The sequence below is a fragment of the Myiozetetes cayanensis genome, unplaced genomic scaffold, assembly GCF_022539395.1.
Source record: "Myiozetetes cayanensis isolate MyiCay16 unplaced genomic scaffold, myiCay2020 scf2-11, whole genome shotgun sequence".
NCBI classification, from domain to species: Eukaryota; Metazoa; Chordata; class Aves; order Passeriformes; family Tyrannidae; genus Myiozetetes; species Myiozetetes cayanensis.
The window spans coordinates 94,942,826-94,966,601 of NW_026087411.1; the positions used below are offsets into that span (position 1 = coordinate 94,942,826).

At 39.0% G+C, this 23,776-nt stretch overlaps 1 protein-coding gene across 8 annotated transcripts in view; it reads left to right on the forward strand.

Moving 5' to 3' along the window:
• The window catches only part of ERICH1 (glutamate rich 1), a 76,692-nt gene extending 59,551 nt beyond the window's left edge, over window positions 1–17,141 (forward strand). For 3 of the 8 annotated variants that reach the window (XM_050315372.1, XM_050315374.1, XM_050315373.1), the window contains 3 exons: window positions 1,926–2,303; window positions 4,403–4,597; window positions 9,081–10,090. In XM_050315372.1, coding sequence (XP_050171329.1) covers window positions 1,926–2,303; window positions 4,403–4,597; window positions 9,081–9,154 — 647 coding nt within the window. In that variant the 3' untranslated portion in view covers window positions 9,155–10,090. The other 5 variants (XR_007628915.1, XR_007628916.1, XM_050315375.1 and 2 more) reach the window with 5 other exon arrangements.
• Window positions 17,142–23,776: the final 6,635 nt, after the last annotated feature.

The following is a 23,776-nucleotide window of genomic DNA, read 5'->3' on the forward strand; positions in this document are numbered from 1 at the left end:
CCCCCCTGTCCCTCCCATCTTCCCAGGCTTAACTTTGTTCCCAGTTCTTTACCTCCCTCACAGCAGTGCAGGGAGATGGGGAATGGGGGTTACAGCCAGTTCATTACATGTTTCTGCTGCTGCTTCCTTCTCAGGGAGAGGAGTCCTTCCGCTGCTCCAGCGTGAGGTTCCTCCCATGGGAGACAGTCCTCCATGAACTTCTCCAGCGTGGGTCCTTTGCATGCGCTGTAGTTCTTCATGAACTGCTCCACATTGGGTCTCGTCAGGACCCCTCCAGCATGGGTGCAGTCCTTCAGGAAAAGACTGCTCCAGTGTGAGTCCTCCCCAGGGCCACAAGTGCTGCCAGCAAACCTGCTCCAGTGTGAGTTCCTCTCTCCGTAGGGCCACAGATCCTGCCAGGAGCCTCCTCTGGTGTGGGCTTCCTATGAAGCCACAGCCTCCCTTGGGCTTCCACTTGCTCAAGTGTGGAGTCCTACACCACTGCAGGTGGATCTCTGCTCCACCGTGTTTCTCCATGGGCTACAGGGGCACAGCTGCCTCACCATGCTCTGCACCGTGGGCTGCAGAGGAATCTGCTCCAGCTCCTGGACACCTCCTCCCTCTCCTGCTGCGCTGACCTTGGTGTCTGCAGAGTTGTTTCTCCAACATAGTCTCACTGGCTGCAATTACTTCTGCACAATAACTTCTTTCCCCTTCTTAACTATGTTAATCCCAGAGGCATTACTACTGTCACTGATGGGCTCAGCCTTAGCCAGCCAGCAGTGGGTCTGTCTTGGAGCCGTCTGGCATTGGCTCTGTCGGACATAAGGGAAGCTTCTGGCGATTAACTTTTCACAGAAGTCACCGCTGTAACCCCCACCATGACCAAATTCTTGCCATGGAAACTCAATACATAGAAGAACACTGGTATTCTGCACTCCGTGATGTTTAAATGTGTGAGGATTTTGTTAGACCATGAAGGAGGCAATTTCAGTTAGACAGGAATTATTGCAGACATGAATATGGACTTCAGCAGCAGTGCACTCAAAGGGAAGATGAGTTCTGGCAGTCTTCCTTGGCTCGTGTTAGGAGGGCTAACACTCAGAAGTGAGTGTGTGGGAGAAGCAATCATTCAGGGTCAGAGATGACTTGCTATGTGTACAGGGATAAGATCTGAGTAAAGAAGCACAAAAGCTGTCTTGGAGGGCAAAAGAGACTTATTTCCTGTGACATTTGAGCCTTTTGAAAAATTAACTAGTAAGGAAATTATAATGTAGCTGGGGAACAACAGAACCGAGGCAGGCGGTTAAAGAGATTGGAGACTACTTGCCGAGGTCACTGTTGCTTTTCCCATAAAGTTGATGTCCAAAACTGAGCTAACACTAAGATATCCCAAAGGAGGAAGATGTTTAAGGAGAAAGTAGATGAGCCAGAAGCAGATGCCTGGTGTTTTTAAAGCACCACACTGTTGTGAATGCATATCATCAATATAAACACCATCAGCTTTCTCTGTAAATTATGTGCATTCTCCTTGCATTCTTGGTCAAGTCTACAGACTGGTGGGGGTGGACTCCTTGGGAACCTCTCTCTAATGCCGAGTCCCACAGACTGCACATACTGCTTTTTTTGGGGGGATTCTTTTGACCTCACTCTGTATAGAACCATATTATCTGCTTTAAGAAAGTAAATGCAATGTAAAGTATGTAGCACAAAGGAGAGTACAGACATTACCGAAAGCAGAAGGGAAAAGCCCTTGTCTTCTTACTCAATGCATTTAGAAAAGTTTGACTTTGTAGTACTGAAAGACATTCTGATCATAAAAGTAAGGTTAGAGCCACTCTGGCATCCCAGAATTTGAAGGGTGTAATACTTCATTGTTCTCAGTTCTAAAATGCTTATTACAGATCATCTTATTTACAGCTTTCATGTCTCTTTTGAATCCGCAGAAGAGGAATATCAAGGGCAAACCAAGAGAAAGTGCGTTCGAAGGAAGAAACAAAAGAGCAGTTTGCAAATCTCTAATAATTTACATGGAGAACAAACAGATTGTGGAATGCAAGAGACTCTTGTTCAAGATAATTTACAGCTGCAGCAGACAGACAGTCCCAAAATAAGCAGAAACAAAAAGAGGAAAATGAAAAAGAAGCGACAGAAAGAAAAAAAGAGAGCAGCTGGCTTGGTAACAAAAACTACCAGTGTGGATTTTACATATCAACCTGACAAAAACAACAGAGAAGAAGCAGCAGGCTTAAAAGACATAGATGAAAAGGCAGATAGCATTCTGGACTTCCTGCAGGCAACACAACAAATTTATTTTGCTGACAGTATGTACCACTCTTTCTCCTCTCTTTTCATAAGTATTACCATGCAGGGGAAAATGACCTGCAGCATTTATTAATGCTGTAAAATGGGACAAATCTACTAGAGAAGTGTCTCTCTTGAACTCAGTAAGACGTGAGTGCTTAGTATTTGTCCCACTTTCTGATGTGTACATGAATATGTAAGAATCGACATCAATAGAAAAAAACCTGTGGTTCTTTGTTTCTCTGTCTTTGAAAATATACGTGATATTCCTAGCTCTTTTCTTAAACGTTCCAAAGCACTCAGGGCAAGTGGTTAAAATGGGCCAAATTCTTCTTTCCTCCGCAAGCAAACATCCAGAAGGATTACTTCCTTTCAGAGAACTTCAAATGAGGGCAATTGCCATCCTAAACTACTTTCATACTTAGCATCTCTGAACCAACCTACTTTTCAGAATGTTCTCTTTCCCAGGAGGAGATTTATTTGTATTATATAAGGAAATCTAGACAGCATGCAAGAGGAAAGGGCAGGATACTGTTGGCACTGGGAAAGTGTATTGGCATAAAGCACTTCTGAACAAGATGAATGGGAACTGCTTGATGCATATTCCATAGTACTTTTAAAAGGATTGCATGGATGTTATCCCTAATGGCCCACTGAATGTTCATCTGGTCACTGTGGAGCTGAATGGAGAATATTAAACAGTGTATGTATCTGTATGAGTCCATCTTAAGTCAGAGCTCTTGGCTCCTAGTCCCGTAAAATTCATCTTTAGACCACAGAATTACTTTAAACACCCTGTTAGGCTGACATCAGGGATTTCGTGGGTTTTTTTTTTCAAGATTTGTACGTAGAATTTTCTTTGCTCACTGTTAAATTTTTCTGCTGTGTCAGGTCTTCATACTAAGCCTACCATTGGAAATCTGTCCTACTTTTTGGCTCATGTATTTCCATCACCAAAAATAAGAATTTTACTACTTCACTGTACGGCTACGTAAATGTAAGCTAAATAACATTTGTTTGCTGTGATAGAACACCAGAGTAACTGAGAAAGATTGCAGACTCTTCAGGTTCTGCTGTTAGTGCATGAACAGAACAGAAACCTGATCAGCTGTCCACCAGCTGTGTTACATCTTGAATTTCAAGAAAGAGTGTTGTTGAGCTTCCAGCTTTCCTGGAAGTCAAGTTCAGGTTTTGGCAGTTTTTGACAGACTGACTGGCCCTGGTTTCAAACTGGCAGATCAGTATTGAGCCAGTGAGGACCTTGGAATCCACAGAGAGGAATTCATAGGTAAAAGGAAGTTCATCTGCAGATAAGATGCAACATCCACAAATCAGAGTGTGACTAACTTTCTTCTTAGGCAAATCATAGTTTATATATAGATTTGACATTATGCTGTTTGCCTTTTCTGGTTGAATGACTTTAACACTCCCTGTTTCTTTTAGATAAAATTGGAAACCATTGCTTTTAGCAGCATTTTCAAATAGTCACATTGGATTATACTTCTAGTATGTATGTTAAAAAGCTGAATCGGGAAAATTCTGTTCTTCTCAATTGGCTTGCTGGTAAAAAACAGAAGAATTAAAGGAAGTCTAGTTAAAGGGACAGACTACATCTCTACTGGAATGGAAGAAGTATAAACAATACATGCCCTTCTCTGCTGTCTTGCATGCTGTTATACCTGCTTTTTAAATGAAAACATACACGTGCCAATACCAAGATAATTGGTTGCTTCCAGAAGTGATTTGCAGTAGTTCCACAGTTTCCCTGTCTCCAAATGTGTGAGCGTTTTTGAAAAACATAATGTGTAGGAAGCAAAACCACAGTGCTTTGGCCACTGTACAGTTTCTTCATCACACCTTCTTCCTCTGCTAAATTTGAAAATTTAGATTGCTCTTGCATTCCTGTCATTTTGAATCCTACTGTCCTTTTTACTTATTGAATTTTGTAGTTTTCCTCTCTTACCATTGTTTTTATACTTAACAAAAAGTGGGAGGAGCAAGTTGCTCTTTAGTGCCTGATACTTAGGAAGATGCTCTCTTTGAAAAGGAAGTATAATTAGGAAAATTTTTCTCTGTGCTCACTGAACATTTTAACATAGTTTTCCAATTGTTTTTCCAGAGAAATCAGAATGCACAGATACTGCTGTAAATTCAGCAACTGCCCAAGAGCTCTTACAATTTCTTGAATCTCGCACCATCTCTTCCTCAGATGTGACTCATCTACATCGATTGAAATCCCTTGTATTGCTACAGGATATTGAGAGATTGAAGGATGCTTTGAAACAATTCCAAGAACAATCCACGATGCTTCCTGGTAGGTACCATTAGATACTATTCACTCATGTTCATTCACTGATTTTTTGTGTGTGGATTAAAATTCACATCACAGTGGTAAATACATGCTTATATAAAACTTGAAAATATAATTCTTACCAAAAATACAGTGATTTCCCTGTTTCCATTTGGTTACAATCAATACAGAAGCTTTTCTCACTTTGCAGCAACTATAAAATACAAGATGATTCAGGGTTTTAAACCAAAATTTTTTTTTAAATCCAAAGGGTTTTAAGATTTAATCATATTTAAAACATATTTTCCCTCAATGGACTTTTCAAATCACAGGAATTAACTTTTTTATCTTGGAGATTTCACTCATCCAGTTAAGGATTAATTTTACATGCATAAGAATCAATAAAACCCATTATTTTCTTTCTTCCTGGTCACCTACGTGCCTTCTTTAACACACAGGTTTTGCAAGCTGAGTTTTGATTTCCAGCTTAGTTCTTGTTTAAATATAAACATCTGGTTTAAGTTTCTAAAAAATGCTATTGAAGATATAAAAATGTAAAGTCACTCTTTGTAAGAAATTATATTCTAAATTCATTCATAAAAAGAAAAATTACTCTGTTACTAATCTTTTCACCCCTGAGGCACAGGCCTGATTTCATGCATGCTCCTTCTGTTCTCTTTTATAACCTCTATAATTTTAGTAGAATCTCTTCTTGTACAGTTACAAGTTCATCAAGTGAATATGGGATCAGCATGTAGTCCGTAGTAGGTATAACGACTCATTTTCCACAGTCTTGATTTAAATAGTCATTGTTACTTGTCATTAGAACTTGTGTTGCAGCAAATCTACAAGATGTGCTGAATTTTCTTGCCTCCCAAAGAATTTAATCAGAGTTGAGAGCACTTGGCCACAACATGAGAGAATCTCAACCATTTTAGATTGTGCTCTAAGTCTTTTGAAGAATCACAACGGAGATGGTAGTAGTGTGGTAACAGTGTAAATAAGCTCGTGGCCATCAGAGGCTTAGCAATAACGCTCAGAGAAGAGACAACCGCTTGTAACTTCATTCAGTAATGTACAGCATGATAGTGGCTAAAGATCCTCACCAAGGCTGGAGCCTTCTGAATGCTCTGCATTGTAAAAGCACAGAAAAGAGAGAATTCCTGCCTGTAGAGTTCAGAGCTGATACGTTTTGAAAAGGACACTCTTAGAGAAGTACATAGGTATTATTTTAAGGATAGATATGGAATGTGACAACCCTTAAGTTTATCATGGATGTGAACCATCTACATATACATGGAACAAAATCCTTCTGTGCATTTCAAGCCTACATTCTACAAACTTAATTATAGTCACACAGTCTCACTGGATGTAATACACATGTGCAAACCAGGTAGAGCTCAAGAGGAATAATGATAATGGTACTGGCACTCTATTGAATTACCTAATTCAGCTTCTGTTGATTAAAGCAAAATGGAACTGTTGAAGTGACTAATTCAGGATATTCTTTACAGGCCTTATCCAAATTTTCTGCAATACAGTTGGAGTTCTGTTGAGTTTTGCAGCCTTGAGACAAGGTGCTGTCTTTACATTTATATCGCAGAAATGTCCAACTGAAGAGAGAAAACAGAAGGAAATCAAAAACCATAATTTTCTGATGCATGTATTTGTCACTTGAAAAAGCAGAAGATAATTTTCTGAGTGATTTTTAAAATTCATTACTGTTTCTACTGATTCAACCTGGAATTGTTTACTCTTCCCATTAATTTTTTTCCTTAGTAACTCTTGTCACTCCAGGCTCAATTCTAATCTCATTCCAAGTTCACAGAGATGTAACCACAGTAGTTGATTTGATATTCATGAGGTATAACAACATATGAAAGAGGAAAATACATTGTTATAAATTATTAAAGGATAATTAAACACCTGCTAGGTATTAATTTGCCTCAGCAGAGTTTAACAATACATTCTATTTGTAATTCAAGAATTTCAGTGAAGGGAAATATAATGCTCTGCAATTTTACTTTGAATTAGGCCTTTCATTATAGGGGCTTTTCCTGCTTTGGGCTCAAAAATAGGTCATCTTGTCCATTCTGGGTTTTTTATGTTTTAGATTTCATTCCCAATTAAGAAGTGATAAAAGTTAAGAGTTATTTGAAAAACTTGTTGTCTTAGCAAATTCAAGTTCTTATTATAGAAATACAAGTTAGGACTGTTTATGGAGATAAAAATGTACAGTATATCATAGCTATTTCTATTTTTTTACAAGTTTGTCTGATTATCTTGCCTTTTTTCTCTTTATTTTTACTGGGGTGTGATGTACTAGAAGCAAAGGTCATTCCGTATTAACATGGTAAAAAACCCAGTCTAATTTTAGAAAGGTGCATTATTTTTACAAGATAAACATTTTATTTCCTGTAGTTCAAGAAGCAATATATTTACCCCTTTTCCCATGGTTATGATTCTATTTAAGCTGCCAGCATCAAGGGAGTCATGATGGGTGCTACGTTTTGTTCAGTTTTATCTTTAATTCCAGGAAGAGAAGAATAAGAAAAGAACAAGAAGTGATCCATCTCTTTCATATAAGTGCACATTCTCCTTTAGTAAAATTTACAAATTATACATACTATTATATGTCTTTTATTTCCTTGTGTATATATATGTTATGGTTTCATCTAACTTTACACTGGGGTTACCAAGTTTATGCCTACTTATGATAAATTTTCTTCTCAGAGCAACTTTTTACAGAACCCTTAAATAAAGCCATGGGGCTGCACAAGGTCTGCAGATCACACATTGAAAATCACTGGTTTAATACCATGGTTTGGTATTTCCTTCACATCTCTTAGCATGTTATTCATATTGGGAATCGTGGCACAACCAAAAGAAAGAAGAAACAATGAAGAAATAATTTTCTGCTTTATCTTAAGCTCCTAGATCCCGATATTTACAGTCATATCAAGGAAGTTACTAGAGAAAAATTGAAAAAGAAAAATTATCAACATTAGGTATTATCTTTAACCCTTCATTTAAATGAGAAAACATATTTAAATAAGAAAGTCTCTGGTCAAGAGATTCTTGTTGTTCTCTCTAGTTGTCATCCTCCAACAACTTACCATGTACTTCGTGCTTCATATTACTCTGTCAAGTTGACCTTGCACTTCAGTGATCATACAAAGTTGAGGTTGGTCAGGGGTGTTTGTGTGAACATAATTATTTGAAGTGTCATTGTTCTCAGACTGTAAAAGACAACAAAACGTCCTGTGATTGCATTTATTTGGTAGTCGTTAACAAAAAGTACTTACCGCTACCTAAAATCTTCTGTAAGTGCAGGGAAGAGAATGTTTAGAGGTCACACAGATACGGATTTCTTGTGAGGGGGGCTTTGCCAATCTCTGTCAGAAAGTCAGTGTCCGTTTGCAAAAGGAAACCAGAGACCATCATGGTCCTGCACCCTGCAGTGGGCAAAGGACAAGAGTTGTGACTGGAAGTAGTGCTCCCTTCGCTGGCTGGAAACTGTAGCTGTTGAAATGAGAGCTACTTAATTCCTATTTCACGTCAATTATTAAAGCATAGGTGATCGCCTAATTAAAAAAAAGTCAGTATCTCCTAATTTATGAACTGATTTATGAACTTCTACTCATCAACTTCATTCCATTATCTATTAATGTTTTCTCTTTGTTGGTTAGTTTAAAATCTCAAACATACTCTTCCCTTGTTGCCTAGGAAATTATCACTCATGGCAGAGCTCGAAGCTTCTTTTATCTGCCTTTTTTGGGAGAGCTGTCCTTTATATATGTCTTCATTGCAGGGGGAGATACAATTTGGAGACCAGAAATAATGCAGTTGCTGTGTGCCTACAGTGCAGACGCTGATACACAGGGGCCTTAAAATGATTAAATTTACACTTCTTTTTATGAAGTAGCATTCAAAGAAAAGGAAAAGGAGTTTGAAAACTATATTAGCATAACATTATGGAGTCATTTTGAATGTGATTATGACGTGATAAGTGCTGTGAAAAGTCCAGTCATTAGAAATCAATAAAGTCACATAGGTAATCTCTAAATTAAGACAGAAGTCGTAGCATTTTGAGACTTTAGTGCAGCTGTCTGTACAAGATGACTCATTCTCAACTGGGTCTTCTAAGTGCTACTGTAAGTTCAATAGTGATGTGTGAAATCACTCTCCAGACAGAAAGAAGTGGAGATGCACTCTTTTAGCCTTACCCAATGATCATGTCATTTCAACTTCCTTTTTTTCTGAATTATTGAATCATAACAAATAGGACATTTCAGAATATAGGAACAAAATTTTCTCATGCAAATGACTGACCTCCTAAAATAAAGTGCAGCTGCTTATATAGAAATTCATAGGTATTCAATCTCCAGTATCTTCACTGGTTCTACTGAAATGCTAATATTGAATGAAAACAAATGGTCACGCAAGACTTTCTTGTTCAGAAATGTCATGGAGTTATTTCAAGAGGAATGTGTTTTCTTTGTTTCAGATCATACTAAGGTAGCCACGTCTCTGTTTCATTACTGGATTACAGATATCCTTCCCGTGAAGAACAGGAAATAAAGCCTTACCTGCATCTGTATGCACAGGGTTACAGTTTAATATACAAACTCATAACCAAAGTAGCAATTGTTCAGGAAGAGCAGTATCAATACACACTCTACAGCTTCAGGTAAAGGAATGTTTTATTGTGTTACAAACTTCAGAAGACAGTAAACATGGTAAAACTACATGTGACTTTTGTGTTTGGTTGGTTGGGAATATCCGCATGCTGTGTGACCTGAGGCTTCTACGTGTGACATTTTGATATCTCTTTAGGATAAGGGACTTTAAGAACAATAGTATTTCCTTTTTTGTTTGTGAATATTTGTTGTGAATTTTGTTTGTGAAAATTCCTTTCTGGAAATTATATTTTTTGACTTTTTTGTATGTCTGCTTGCTTGGAAAACAGAACTATATTTTTTTATATTTAAACCTAAGCAACAACACATCTGAGGAACGTATTTTTGCTGAATAAACTGCTAAATTGTGGAAATAGATGTATTTCTACAGGTGGGTCATGTAGGTACTGTTTGGAGTTATGCAGAAACTTGGATGGCATTTTCAGAACTGTTCCATGGCTAAGCCTGTTACAATCTGATGGGCGTCACTGACTGCAGAGTTGTGGGACTGGGTTCTCTCACTGATTACTGTGTAATCTGTCTACTACTGTGTAGTCTTTCTGCAGCTGAATTTATCCATGTGTAGATAATACTGTAAATAATATCCATGGTTGTAAAATATTTTGGAATCCTGAATTAAAAAATACTTTGCAAGTAAGAGCTCTCAGCTGAGTCATTCATCTGGTCTTCTATCTTGGCGTGTTAGCTTCCTCATCAATAAGATAGGGGCAACGTATTTTATCTCCTCCAACATGTACTTGGACATATAGTATTGATGAAACTATATAAACATGGCATGGCTTTTTGCTTTTTTTTTATTTTTTATTATGTTGCCTGATATATCCTTTTGCAAGGCATTGGTTTAGGGATGCTCAAGAATTTCTAATAAAAATACAATCATATCTCTTTCTCATTTATTGAAGAAGCTAAAAGAGGCTCAATAGCACACCAAAGGTGCTATTTCTGCAGGTGCAGAAAAACTAGTCTTGTTGCTATGGCAGCCGTGTGCAGCTCTGAAGAGCTTGAGTTTGGTCTGTATCAGTAAGGAAAGATCTGTAAACCAGACTTTGCAGAGGGGTGTTCTCTGCTTTAGTGCTCCTTAGTTGCTAACACATAGGCAGTGAACTGTAGATGTGACTGAGATCCTGTGTGCCTCAGTCCCACATCTGGAGAAAGAAGAAAATACCACTTTGATGTGAAGCACCTAGATACTCTCTTAACAGACCCGTGGGAAATGAATCACTTCATCCTCGGATTAAGGTTTGAATGTCACTCAGTAAATGAGGCCTAGGAACTACAAAAAAGAATACACAGCAACTCATTGTAAACATCATCTGTCCTAAACACTGAATATGAAAAAAATAAAGGAGGTCATGTAATTAAAGACAGAATTTTGAAATACAAGTACAAACCAGGTCAAATAAGGACCACAAAAACCATTGTAATGCCTGCATTTCCTGATACTTGAGTGACTGTGCTGAGGGATGTTATAAGGCTGATGCCTTGGGTGGACCCCAGGACCTGTCAATTCCCCTCTTTGTCCTCTGGATCCCAGGCTGGTGCACCTGGAGATCTGGATGTGTCCCTCGCATGCCAGTGTAGCTGAGTGCAGCTTTCACGTTTCCAGGTTCAAACAATAGTGATGCTTAGCACGGATCTTGGGGACACACACAACACTCACATGGATGACTACACAGGCCTTTGATCCCTTGAATACCAGCACAGGACCCCAGTGTGTCTCATTTCCCTGACTGGATCCTGGTCCCTCTTAACTCACCAGCTGCTCCAGCCTGACACACGTTCACACACTCACCTGCCAAGCACTCATGCACTCATGTCACACCTTTGTTTATTGCTTTAATTTCACTTCTTTAGTATTTCCCTTTCAGTGCTTGGTCGTTTCTCATAAACATAGAATGGTTTGAGTTAGAAGGGACCATAAAGATCATCAAGCTCCAATCCCCCTGCCATGGGCGGGGAGACCTTCCACTAGATTAGGTTGCTCAGTATTAAAGGGATTTTTAAAATACCACTGAATTCTAAATAGCTTCATATAGAGGAGCATGTTTTGGTATCTTTGCCAAACAGATATATTTTCATAGAATCACAGAATGGGTAATGCTGGAAGGGACCACAGTGGGGTCATCTGGTCCAACCTCCCTGCTCAAGCAGGGTAAAATTTTGTATTATCCCAGAATGTGAGTAAAATTTCTCAGGTCAAAAATGTACTTTGCTTGAATCAGGTAATAATGGAGAGAAGATTGCTTTCAGTCTCTCTTTTTTTCCCTTTGCTTTTACCACTGTAAGAGCTTTGTATTCTGTGTAGAAATCAGCTGGCCCCAGCAAAAGCAAGCCTGGGAGCAGTTTCAGAGCGTAGCGAGGTATTTGGTGATATCTGATGCCTTTGTAAATGACCTGTGATAGGAGCTGAAGCTTACACTTATCAAACCTGCCACTATTACACTAACAGGGATTATGAGGAGTAGAGGATAAAGTATGTTGAAGAGTTTAGAAAATTGGACCATATTCAAGCAGATAAATTGTAGACTGTAACTGTAGATAAATGCAATTGCATAAGAGTGTATTTGTTTCTGAATCAAACGTGCCAAACAACAGTGTGCTGATTTGCAACATGCATAGGGACACTTAAGAGCAATACACAAAAGAACAGAGCAGAAAATCTAGTTTAATAGCAAAAGAAGTGGACATTACTTATATTAATGTAAATTAGGCAGTGTACTAAAAATGGCAGAGGTTCCATGTTTAACATCCTATTTGCAGTCAAAAAAGATTTCATACATCAGGATTTTAATACCTAGTCACTTTTCTGTACTTCTTCTCTAAAAGTAATGGTACTCAATCTTCCTACAGCTTTTCAGGTTTATTTGAGCAGTAGTATAACCAACACGGCTGGGATATGAAAACTGAAATATATAAATTAATATCCACCAATGAATATTGTGGTCTGCCTTTCATTATACAGGGCTCCTTCAACATAGCAATGAAACATGGATCCTTTTGGATTTTCATGCTAAGCTTATAAATGGCAAAGGAGATTGCCTTGAATTTTTTTCTACTTCAGCATCATTTGGTTTAATGGATGTACAGCAACATGGAATTTCTGAGGCATGGAAGAGCTTTTTAAATGGACTTTGCATCAGAAAACTTCAGACTATTTAAAACTTCTGGGAAGACAGAACTTCAAAATTTTGTTTTGAAAACCTACATAGACTCCAAGAACAGGAAGAATTTAAGGATCAACTGGAAAGTAACCTGCATGTGTCAAGAGTAAACTTTGTAGTTTGCATAATTGAGCACTGCACAGTAAGTAAGGAGCAGCAGCACAGTGAGAGAGAAATCGTGCTCTGAATAGGTGGTGGTCCCTTACCAGAGTGTACAAGGAAGGCCATAGAGGCTGAAGTAATTTGTGGTAGTGAATAGCTGGTCACTACACTTGTATGCAAGGCTATGAGTTCAAAGCCATTATCTCTATATATAGGTACATGTTTTATTCTTAAAATTGCCTGTAAGACCTTAATTTTTCTCTTTTGTGGATATGTAATGTGGGAATCAGTCTCTAATGTTACAGATTTTTTACTGCTTTGTAAGTGGTGCAATATTTTATATAGTGCTTTACAATCACGTAGAGTTAAATTCCTTAATATGTTTTCTATGACAGCTGAGTTTTCTCTCCTGCACCACTGCTCAATAGGCTGAATCTCTGAAATGACATCTGGGGAAAAAAATAAAAGAAAAAAACCAGACAAGGAAGGAAAAAAAGTGGTGAATGGCAGCATAAAAGCAAAAGATTTTAAGCTGTCTTTGACCAAAGAAAACAGATGTTGTCCAGTAATACCAGGTATATCATAAAACCAGTCCACAGATGAAGAGTGAAAAGTGGTGTGTGTTATACAGTATGCTACACATTAAGAATAATAACAAAGAGTGGTAGTGAAAACGACAGCAAACTGCATGATTGGGAAAATGTATTACATTTAATATTTAGGCAAACCTCAGGTTATAGCTATGCAGGCTTCATAATTAATTGCTTCAGCCCTAGATTGCACCCAAGGAGGGCTGCATTGCACGTGTTTATGCAGCTAATTAAGCTTCACTGTTTACTACTCTATCCTCTGCATTGCATATAAGTAAACTTCTATTTATTGTTTTCAGCTGTTAGATATATGCTGAACTAAGGGGACAGGAGCACATACATATTAAAAAAAACCAGAAGTTTACAGATGCTGTATTTTTTTCCCTGTAAGGATATAGGAAAAAGCTATATATTCTGTGATTAGCTATATATTCTGTGATTGTTTGAAAACACTGCATATGCACCACAGTCACTGAAGGTCAAATATATAGCTTTAATAAGGATGTTCTTCAAGTTGAATGCTTACTTTGTAGAATTAATAGTCTGTAGTCATTTTAATGAACTGCATACTCTTGTAAAATGTATAAGCAAACTGTAGTTCTCTTTTACATTATTACTGTAAAATTACATCCTGGTTTAGGATTTATAATGAAAAAAAAGTGTTATCTAAGATTGAAGAGAACTGCACAAAGAGAAGCAACAAAGCTGTGGTTCAATACCTACTTTTCTTTTGCATCAACTCTAGGGTGCTATAGGTTGCATAAAGGTAGAGGCTGCTTCTCTTCCCTTTCAAGATCTTTGCCAGTCTTCTCAGTCCCTCATTCAGCACACAGATGATTCCTCCAACCCTGTCAGCCTCTGGTATTAGCTTCCCTCACGCATTTTCTTTATCTTCAGGTTTACACATTTGTGCTTTTTCCCCACAGCTCTCTACAGAACAGTCTTTCTGCTGTCTTCCTTTCCTTCTTTGAAGCTCTTCTTTATTGTGATGCTGCCCAAAAGCTTGGCCAGTATGCTAGGACCACTGCCTACTGTGCTGACTAATGTTGCCTTATTGTCTGTGTACTCCCACATCAATCTGCCTGTTTTCTCCCTGTTTTCTCCTTTCCTAAGCAAGTATAAGTTTCATGCAGGATTTGCCCTGCTGCACAGCACCCAGCACAACAAGTTCCTGTTACATCTGAGGTGACAGTCTGCTGGGGAAATGGAGTAGACTTAACTACAATTGAGACCATGCTTGAAAATGTAGGAAAGACTGCTGATAGTTTAAAATAGCTTCATAATCTTACACTGTACACATGATCAGTCTGGTAAAACAGGGACTTGATTCTCCCTGGCCGTCACTTTGGAACCAGTGCTCTTCTGCAGGTTGCTAAGGAGAGCTTGGAGGCATGCAGGGTGGAATTCATTTTTCCTTGATTTCAGATGTCTATAGTGTTAATGTTTCCATCTGAGCTGCCTATCCTAAAGAACTTTCTGATCACTGGGATTAAATAGATACTCGTATAGGGCAATATAACTGATTGCTGCTGGACATCTGTTTTAGAATAGGAATAAGGGTACCAATGGAAGCGCTTAGATCTTCATGTTGACTGTTTTGGGGGCATAAACACATAAGTCAGATGGAAACATCTGCATTGCAGGCATCTGGATCCTGTTAAAAAAAAAGTTGATTTGCTTCATCTGAGAAAAGGACAGGAATGTGCATGTTGCATGACCAAAACATCGCCTGCTCTTGTTTCTGGTCTGGCAATGACAAGCTCCTTCAGCTTGAACAGGGCTGTGACGCCCTCTTCTTGTTGCTTTCCTGTCTCCTCTTGGGAAGCGACTACCTGAAGAGTGATAAAAGGGAGAAAAAGAAGAGTATGGAGGTGTTGTGCATCTGTGGCTGGAACTCACATAAAACAAACTGAGGGGATGCTTCTTCTCTTCCTCATCTTCCCTTCATGTGATCATGCACAAAGCAGCCTCCACCACTTCTCAGGTAGACTCAGTAAAAGCTTGCTGTGTGATTTATTCCTCCTCCCAATGACAATAATCAAGTGGAAGTGAATATAAATGCACAAAGAAGGAGTAACCATTGCTAGGAATATCAAACTGATCAGCTATTACCTGTGTTCTAGAGAGGGAATCAATAGCAAATATATTTCTTTTCAGAGTCACAGGACTAATCACTAAACCCTGTAGACACAATGATGGCTGTGTGATCTCTGTCTGTCATGAGGGAACTTAAAATGAAGGTCATGTTCCAATCTGATTGGAATTCAGGGAAAGCAGCTTGGCTTATGACTGTAGTGCTGGATTCCATTTACATTGGTAAACAGTTTAAAATACCTGACATGTTATTCAATTAAATGTGTGATGCAAACTGACAGACCAAAGTCCATTGATTTTCTCCAACCACATTAAGCTAAGTACATGGCACAGTGTTTCATTAGCCTGTCTGCTTAACCCTTTCACCTTAATTCAATTATCCAGAATAAAATTAATGTGTAAAATATTAAATAACTCTAAATTTCTAAATTAGAAGACATTGCAAGAATATATTCATCTCAATAGTTTCTTGCACATATTTATTACTTTATGATTTACAGTCTGCTACAGAGCACATTGTTATCCAGATGGCAAAAGTCAGTCAGTTTTTCTTTATACTCATTCAATAGATTGATAGATTCATAAAGGGTAAAACTGAAAAGGACATGAGATTATCTTTTCTGACCCCATCTAGATCCCTGGTCATAAGTTTTCCCTTTACTTTAATCTGACAGAAGCACAGTTTGTGGTTTTTGCTAAAGCAAGTTATCTGCAGAGACAGGCGAGCTTGATTTAAAGATATCAAGAAATGAAGACTTAGCCCCTTCTCTGGTCATTTATTCCAATATTCAGTCACTTTCACACTTAAAATCATGTGCCTTATTTTAAATTTGAATTTGTCTAGATTTAACTTTCAGACATTAGTTCTTCATATGCTTTTCTTCACTAGATTAAGTAGTCCCTTGCTACCCACTGTTCTCTGTCTGCAAAAGTTTTTGAACACTGTAATCAAGCTACAGGGCAACCTTTTTGCTACCCTAATATTATCCCTTTAAATTATTTTATTTAAGGTATTTCCTACAGCCCTCATCTTGGTTTTATGGCTCTCTCATACATTTTCTCCATTTTGTCCCACCATTTAGAAAACAAGTGTACAAGACCTGAGCACAGAACTTCATTTAAAATCTCATCAGTGCCATCTTTTGCACTCAATGTTTCATTAGGTTTGGATCAACTTCTTGCCATAGTATTGTACAGGAAGTCCATGTTGAATTATTTTTCATGGTAGACAAGTACACTTGAAATTTATTGCTTTCCAGTATTTAGTCCTTGGTTCTATACTTTGTGTTCATAAATATCTGTCTTTCTGTTTGGCTGTATTAACTTTAATTTTTTTTTACTATGTATAGATTAATAAATGATGGATTGTTTTGTGTGCATGTACTACTTGCATTAGTATTGACTGTCTGTTAATCTCGGTGACATCTGCAAATTTTACCGACAGTGATTCCATGTTTGCTTCCAGATTGTCAGTAAAAATGCTGAATGGTGTCAAGCTCTAGTACTAATCTTTATGGGATTAAAAGAGGAATAATATTACTCAGTCATGATTCCCTGTTTGTACCTTCTTTTTGAAAACAGAAAGCTGAGATCATCTAGTGGATTTCTAATTTATTTAAGGTGTATTTGTTGCATTATATGCTCTTTTTGTTTTGATCAGAAAGTCACGTGACACTAAGGGTAATGGTTGTCAACAAGTATTTCTTCAGTTTTCTACAAGAACAAGCTTTAATACTTTTTAGATAAGAGTAAGATTCCAAACTAAAGACACTATAAAAAAACTGTAAAATTGTGTTTTAAAGTGTGTTTAAGGGGAAGCAGAACAATTGAAATGCATTTAAAGTAAATAGCCTGTATTCAAAGTAAATAGCCTCTCAAATTTCTCTTACATGTTTTCAATTTGTTGCTCTGTGGGGGATTAGTTAAGAATGATTGTTTTGTAAGATTCTTTATTTTTAAGAAATTATCAGAGAAAAATTTGTATTTTTTCTCTTTTCTGCAAGATGTGATCCTTAATATTAGTTATAAGGGTGCTTTGTGTGTGCATTATCTGTTGTGTTGCATTTCTTCCAGCTGGTAACGGAAAGAAGATCCCTTCAATAACTTCATTAGCTACTGATGAAAAAAAACCAGGTCTGAGATGTAGAAGTTTACTTATGAAGTTGCATTCACAGTTTTATAGTAGGAATACGTAAACATTCAGTTTTTTACAGAAGCCGTTCTCTGAGTAGATTTCCAGGCCACAGCACAGGTGTGTTCACTGTCAGTATCAGCATTCACTGTCTAAATCCTAAGATAAGGTCAGTGTGAGGATTCATTGGAGATACTGAACTGTGGCCTGTATAAAGCCCTTGCAGACGAATAGCATAGAGCCTTCAGCTCCCAGATTCTGGCTCACTGCTGATACAGAACATGTCTTGCAGGATTGCAAAAGGTTCCATAATTCTCCCCTACACTGGAAGTCTTGTGGAAAAAAAAAAAAAAAAAGCATTTGTCACACTGCCCTGGCATTATGCTTTCTTTCAGTCTGATTTCCTTATGCATAAGCAAAAAACATCCAAGTTCAGTACCAAGCCAAAAGCAGATCAGGTGTCCTTGTGAGGGTACCTGAGGCACAAAGACTTTGCTGACTGTTTTGTTTGTAAAAGTCCCCTGCCCATCTACTTTTTCCATAATTTGCAAGGCCTTGCAGAGTGAAAAGTGGTCTCAAACTACTCTGCAGGTACCATAGGGTGAGATTTTGAAAACAGGCAGATCCTGGGAAGCATCTGGCAACAGTGACTTACTGAGGTGGTGTGAGCGGGAGGGAAGGAGACATGGGACTACATGAGTGTAGCTTTTCCCATGTAGGTTGCAATGGTGATTCATAGGCCCATTCTGCTCTTAGAGAGTGCTTAAGAGTGCTTAACAGCATTCTCGTAGATAACCTGAGACTTGCACTTTCAAATGAGAGTGGTGGGAAACTATTGAGGTAAAAGTCATAAAGATGAGATGGCACTGAGCAAGTATTTCTAAGAGGATTATTAGTCTTTTGGATAATAACTAAGGGTTTTCTCTGTCAACCTTGATGCAGCTCCTGTTGGCTGATCATAGGAATTACTGCTGTCCGGAAATCATAGATGCTTTGTACAGCAGTCTCTTGAATGGCATTTTGTTTGAAGCCAACCAAGGGCGTCCAAAAAAAACCCCATAATAATAATTAAAAAACATAACATTATTTCTTAGATACCCAAGTAGGACAGTCTTTTCCACTTTTTTCTATTTTGCTGAGCCCATGAATTGTTGTTGTCATTCTTTGTGAACATCCAGGTGTTGTGGTTTAACCCCAGTCAGCACCTCCTCACCACACAGCCAGTCGCTCTCCCCATAGCAGGATAAGGGAGAGAATCAGAAGAGCAAAAGTGAGGAAACTTGTAGGTTGAGATAAAGATAGTTTAATAGGTAAAGCAAAAGCCGTGCACACAAGCAAAGCAGAACAAGGAATTCATTCACCACTTAACCTCAGGTAGGCAGATGTTTGGCTATCCCCAGGAAAGTAGGGCTCCATCACATGTAACAGTGAAAAACACCATCACTACGAATGTCCCCTCCTTCCCCCAGCTTTTTATGCTGAGCATGACCCCATATGGCTTAGGATGTCCCTTGGATCAGTTGGAGTCAGCTGTCCTGGCTGTGTCCCCTGTGAACTCCCTGTGCATCTCTAGCCTCCTCACTGGTGGGATGAGGTGAGGAACAAAAAAGGCCTTGGCTGTGTGAGCACTGCTCAGCAATAATGAAAATACCCCTGTATTATTGTAGTGGATCGACTCTGGCTGGTGCCAGCTACCCACCAAAGCAGTTCTGTCACTCCCTCCCCTCTGTAACTGGACAGCAGAGAGAAAATAAAACAAAAGGTTCAGGAGTTGAGATAAAGACCAGGAGAGATCGCTCACTGATTACTGTTGCAGGCAAAACGGAGTCAAAATGGGGATATTAATTAAATTTATTACTAACAAAATCAGAGCAGGATAATGAGAAGTAAAATCTTGAAAGCACCTTCCCTGCACCCCTCCCTCCTTTCTAAGTTCTACCTCCTCCTCAGCGGTGGAGGGGGATGGGGAATGAGGTTTGTGTTCAGTTCATCGCAGGTTGTTTCTTCTGCTTCTCAGGGAGAGGCATCCTTCCCCTGCTTCCATGGGGCCATTCCTGTGGGAGACTCCTCCATGAATTTCTCCAGCATGAGTCATGGGCAACAGTTGACAAACTGATGCAACATGGGTCACTCTTCACAGATGCAGTCCTTCAGGCACAGGCTTCTCCAGCATGGGTCATCCACAGGGCCACAAGTCCTAGCAGGAAAATCTACTCCAGCATGGGTTCTCCACATGTCAGCAGGTCTCTGCCAGGACCCTGCTACAGTACAGATTTCCCACAGATTCACAGCCCTCTCAGGCATCCACCTGCTCCAGCATGAGTCTCCTCCACAGGCTGCAGGTGGATCCCTGCACTCCCACTGACTTCCATGGGCTGCAGGGTCACAGCTGCCTCGCAACAGTCTGCACCACAGGCTGCTGGGGAACCTCAGCTCCAGCACCTGGAGCACCTCCTCCCCTCCTTCTCCACTGACTTTGGTGCCTGCAGAGTTGTTCCTCTCACATACTCTCAGTCTGCTCTTCTTTGGCTGCAGTTACATCTGCTCAATAATCTTTTTTTCCTTCTTAAATATGTTATCACAGAGGCATTACTGTCATTCCTGATGGGCTCAGCCTTCGCCAGCAGCAAATCCATCCTGGAACTGGCTGGCATTGTCTCTGCTGGACATGGAGGAAGCTTCTGGCAGCTTCTCACAGAAGCCACCCTTGTAGCCCCCCCACTATCAAAACCTGGCCACACAAACTCAATACAATTATCAACCCTGTTTTCAGCGCAAATCATGCCAGCTACTGTGAATTAACTCTACCCCAGCCAAAACCAGCACTCCAGAGTGTGCACATCATCTGAAAAACCTACCCAACGAAAGCATTCTACTCACAGTTCTTTCTCTTCTCTTGGTTCAAATCTGAGTCCGTGAGCCTGAATACTATCTCACTGCATGGAATGGTGTGGTAGCATTGCCATTAAGCCCTGCAGCATTATTCATCCCCTTTCCAGTAGCCTGTGCTTTTGAGTAAGAGTCATTACAACCAAGCCTGCTGTTTTCTGGGATGCCCTAAGGCAGCGGAAATGTCTGCGATCCAACTCTCAGCTCAAGAGTATTGTGCACCAGGATATTAACTGTAAAACTGGCAATATTGCTTTGGTGCAGAGGCTTCCTCCAGGCACCCACAAGACAGATGGCTTTATCAGTACACAGCCATTCACCTCTGCATTGCAATTGGGAAGAAGTACAAGCAAATTTCCAACTATCTTTGCTAAGCAATTTTACAGCTGTCTATCTGAAATTAAAGCACCCTCTCTTGGTTGTGTTTTGCATTTTTATAGTGACTGGCAATCTTTTTTCCACAGTACTACACTCAGCCTTCCATTAGGTTTTTAGTGTTCAAAAAAATACATGACACTAAGTTAATGAAGATGCGTGTTTCAGACTGTAGGGAACCAAGCAAAGGAGAATTCTACCTAATCTGTATAAGTGGACACTTCCTATAGACAGTGTAAAAACCAAATAATTTCTGGCAAGGAAAGACTTCTGTGTAGAAGGTCATAGGAATGAATTGATCTGCACCTCATGGAAAATCTTTGTAGAACCTATATAAAGGGCAGCTTACAGCCTGCAGCCTGTCAGTCGCATTCCCCTGAAGTGAACTTTGGTTTACAGGTCCTTGAGGTGGATTTTTTGGTAATTGGGTGATTGTCTTTGGCTCAAATGAGTGGAAATCCATGAACACGTCTCTTAAGTTGGAGTGAATTTCTATCAGAGTCAAAACTGGTCAGAGATAAATTTTAAGATGAAGCAGTCCGGATATTTGCACCCACGGCAATTGTAGTACCTTGTAGTTTCCAAATAAGTGACATCAGCTTCCCATAAGGAGGGGTAAGACTGAAACATGTTTAAAGAGTAGTATTGCCTCACCATCAGGGAAAAGCAGTAGGCATAGGTCTCTGTAAGCTGTAAAATGGGAGTTTACAATCAGCTCTGAAAGTAATTCCAAGGTGGGACAATCTGTCACTGTAGTTCCTAATTCACAGCTCTGCACTGAAAGCAGTGCAAACTGAGCAAGTCAATGTCTGATAATCAGTAAAAACCATGTTGACAAGGCTGTGATGCAGGAAAGAGGTAAAAAATTAAAAGGATTTTTTAAAATATTTGTATATTAGGGCAGTGAATCCTTGTGCATCTCCTGCCTTGGAGAGGAAATGTGGGAAGAGCAGAAGTCCTCCCTCTAACTCTGAGTGAGGGGAAAAAGAATCCCAACAGCTTGTATTTCAAACCCTCCATTTGTCTGCAGGTCTGGGAAGACTGTGGAAGGTTGCTAAGAACACAGTAATGTGAGAGGGAGAGGAATTCATACAGAGGAGGTAGGGAAGAAGGAAAGAGTTGAAGGACACATGCAACTTGAAGAGGCCTATTTGCACATTCTTCATAAAGAAACTTTTCTTACCTTTCTTTATACCCTTTTCTATAATTTTTCTAAGTCTGCTTCATCCTTTCAGAGATGAGAGAACAAAAACTGCCCATGTTATTAAAAATGCTGGTTCACCACTCATTTTTTGAAGTGTGCTTTGATGTGTTCTCTAGTCCTTTCCAAATAATTCAGTTGCTTTTTTGACCTCTTACTGGATATGGAGCTGACATCTTCATGGAATCATTATTTTAATCCTGAACAGTCCTTATCAGTTTAAGTAATTATGTCACCATTTTGCAGTGTCCTACATGGAACTTCATCTGCCATTTTATCACAAGTCATCTGTGGTCATAGTGCTTTTCTGCAGCTTTGCACAGTCAGCTTTTGATTTTGGTCCCTGTGATAACTGTAGTGAAATCAGCAGTCTTAGTTCTCCCATTATTCATCACCTTTTCCAGGTCATTTAAGACTTTGCTGAGCAGCACAGATCCTGACAAAAAAACCCATAGGATTGCGTTGGTGATTTCCTTCCAGTGGGAAAAGATTGCATTCCTACTTTTCTACTTCTTCTTTCATATTTTTTAATTGCTTATTAATTCAAATAGGATCTTCGTAGCCCATGAGACTTCCTTTTTGAGTTTTTTTTTCTCCATTGAATTTTAAAAATGCACTTTAGTACATCTTGTATGCTTATTTGTCAGTTCCTAAAAAAAAACTAGTGGGCTTGTGAAGTGTGTCTTCCCTTTACAGATGGTTAATGGAGTGCATCCCAATGTATTTTTCCACATGTCTGCTTGTTCTGTTCCCTGCAGCGATTTCTACTGACTTGCTGAACAAGGACATCATATCCATTCATCTGTAGTTCCTCAGATCACCCCTGAAATCCTTTGTAAAAATTAGCCATTTCCCCACTTTCCCATCCCCTGACACAAAATTCCCAGTGAGAAGTTACACACTGCAGCTTGTGGTTGTGTTATTTCATCCTTCGGTTGGTTTAGAGCTCTTGGGTGAGTTCCATCTGGCCCTAGTGAGCTGTTAGTGTTTTGTTGTGGGAAATACAATCTCTGAAGAGAGAACTCCTTACTAAGTCCAGTGGATCTTAGTTCAGTGCAAATGCTCACTGCTCTGCTCCTCTTGTTTTTATTTCCACTGCCATGTAATGAATTCAGTTCTAATAATTTCTGCTTGGCCTCACAGTCAGACATCCACAACACTTCTTCAGAATAAAGACTACCTAATGAAAAAATAAATGTTAGAGAAATTGTGTTCTTTGGATTAATCTATTTCTCATGCTTCATTTCATATTTGTTACATAGATCGTTTTATCTTTTTCTTAAGTTGATGAGTCTAAGAGTGTTCAGCTAGAGAGTTCACAACATAAGACATGTACCTTTACATGGGATTATGCCTAAAAATAGACTTTCAGTAGTGTTAAATAGCCACAACTGTGCTGGCACAGTGACATGCCAGAAATAATAGAAGTCTCCTTAAGGGATTAGAACATTTAAATTGGAAGACAGACAGTAAAGGGATGGGAACCATGTGTAACCAGCAATGTGAAGGCAATTTTAAATTTTAAAACAAGGGAACATATCAGAAAGCATGCAAGAACAAAAAATCAGCAAGGTTCCCACTAAAGCTATGTAATTTTGATTTAAGGTTTTGAAGGATTTTCTGTCATACTTGGAAAGCTCAAGTAATTTATATCTTCCTATGTTTCAGTTTAAAGCTTTACAAGAGAATTTACAGACCTTTTTTGGTTTTGGTGGATTAATTCACTGGCCTGTTGCATTGGAGACTATGCAGCATACAGGAGAATATATTCAGGATGGATCAAAGCATTTACGGTTTCTACATCAGAAACCATTTTTGGACTTTACAGATCTAGATATCTGTTGTTGTTAAATGTAAGAAACTTTCCTAGGAGACCACTAAGGCAGACTTCATATTCTCTGGATGTTTAGACACATTTGCTAATGCAGGAATGGTAAATGTCAATAAAGTTCTACATTAT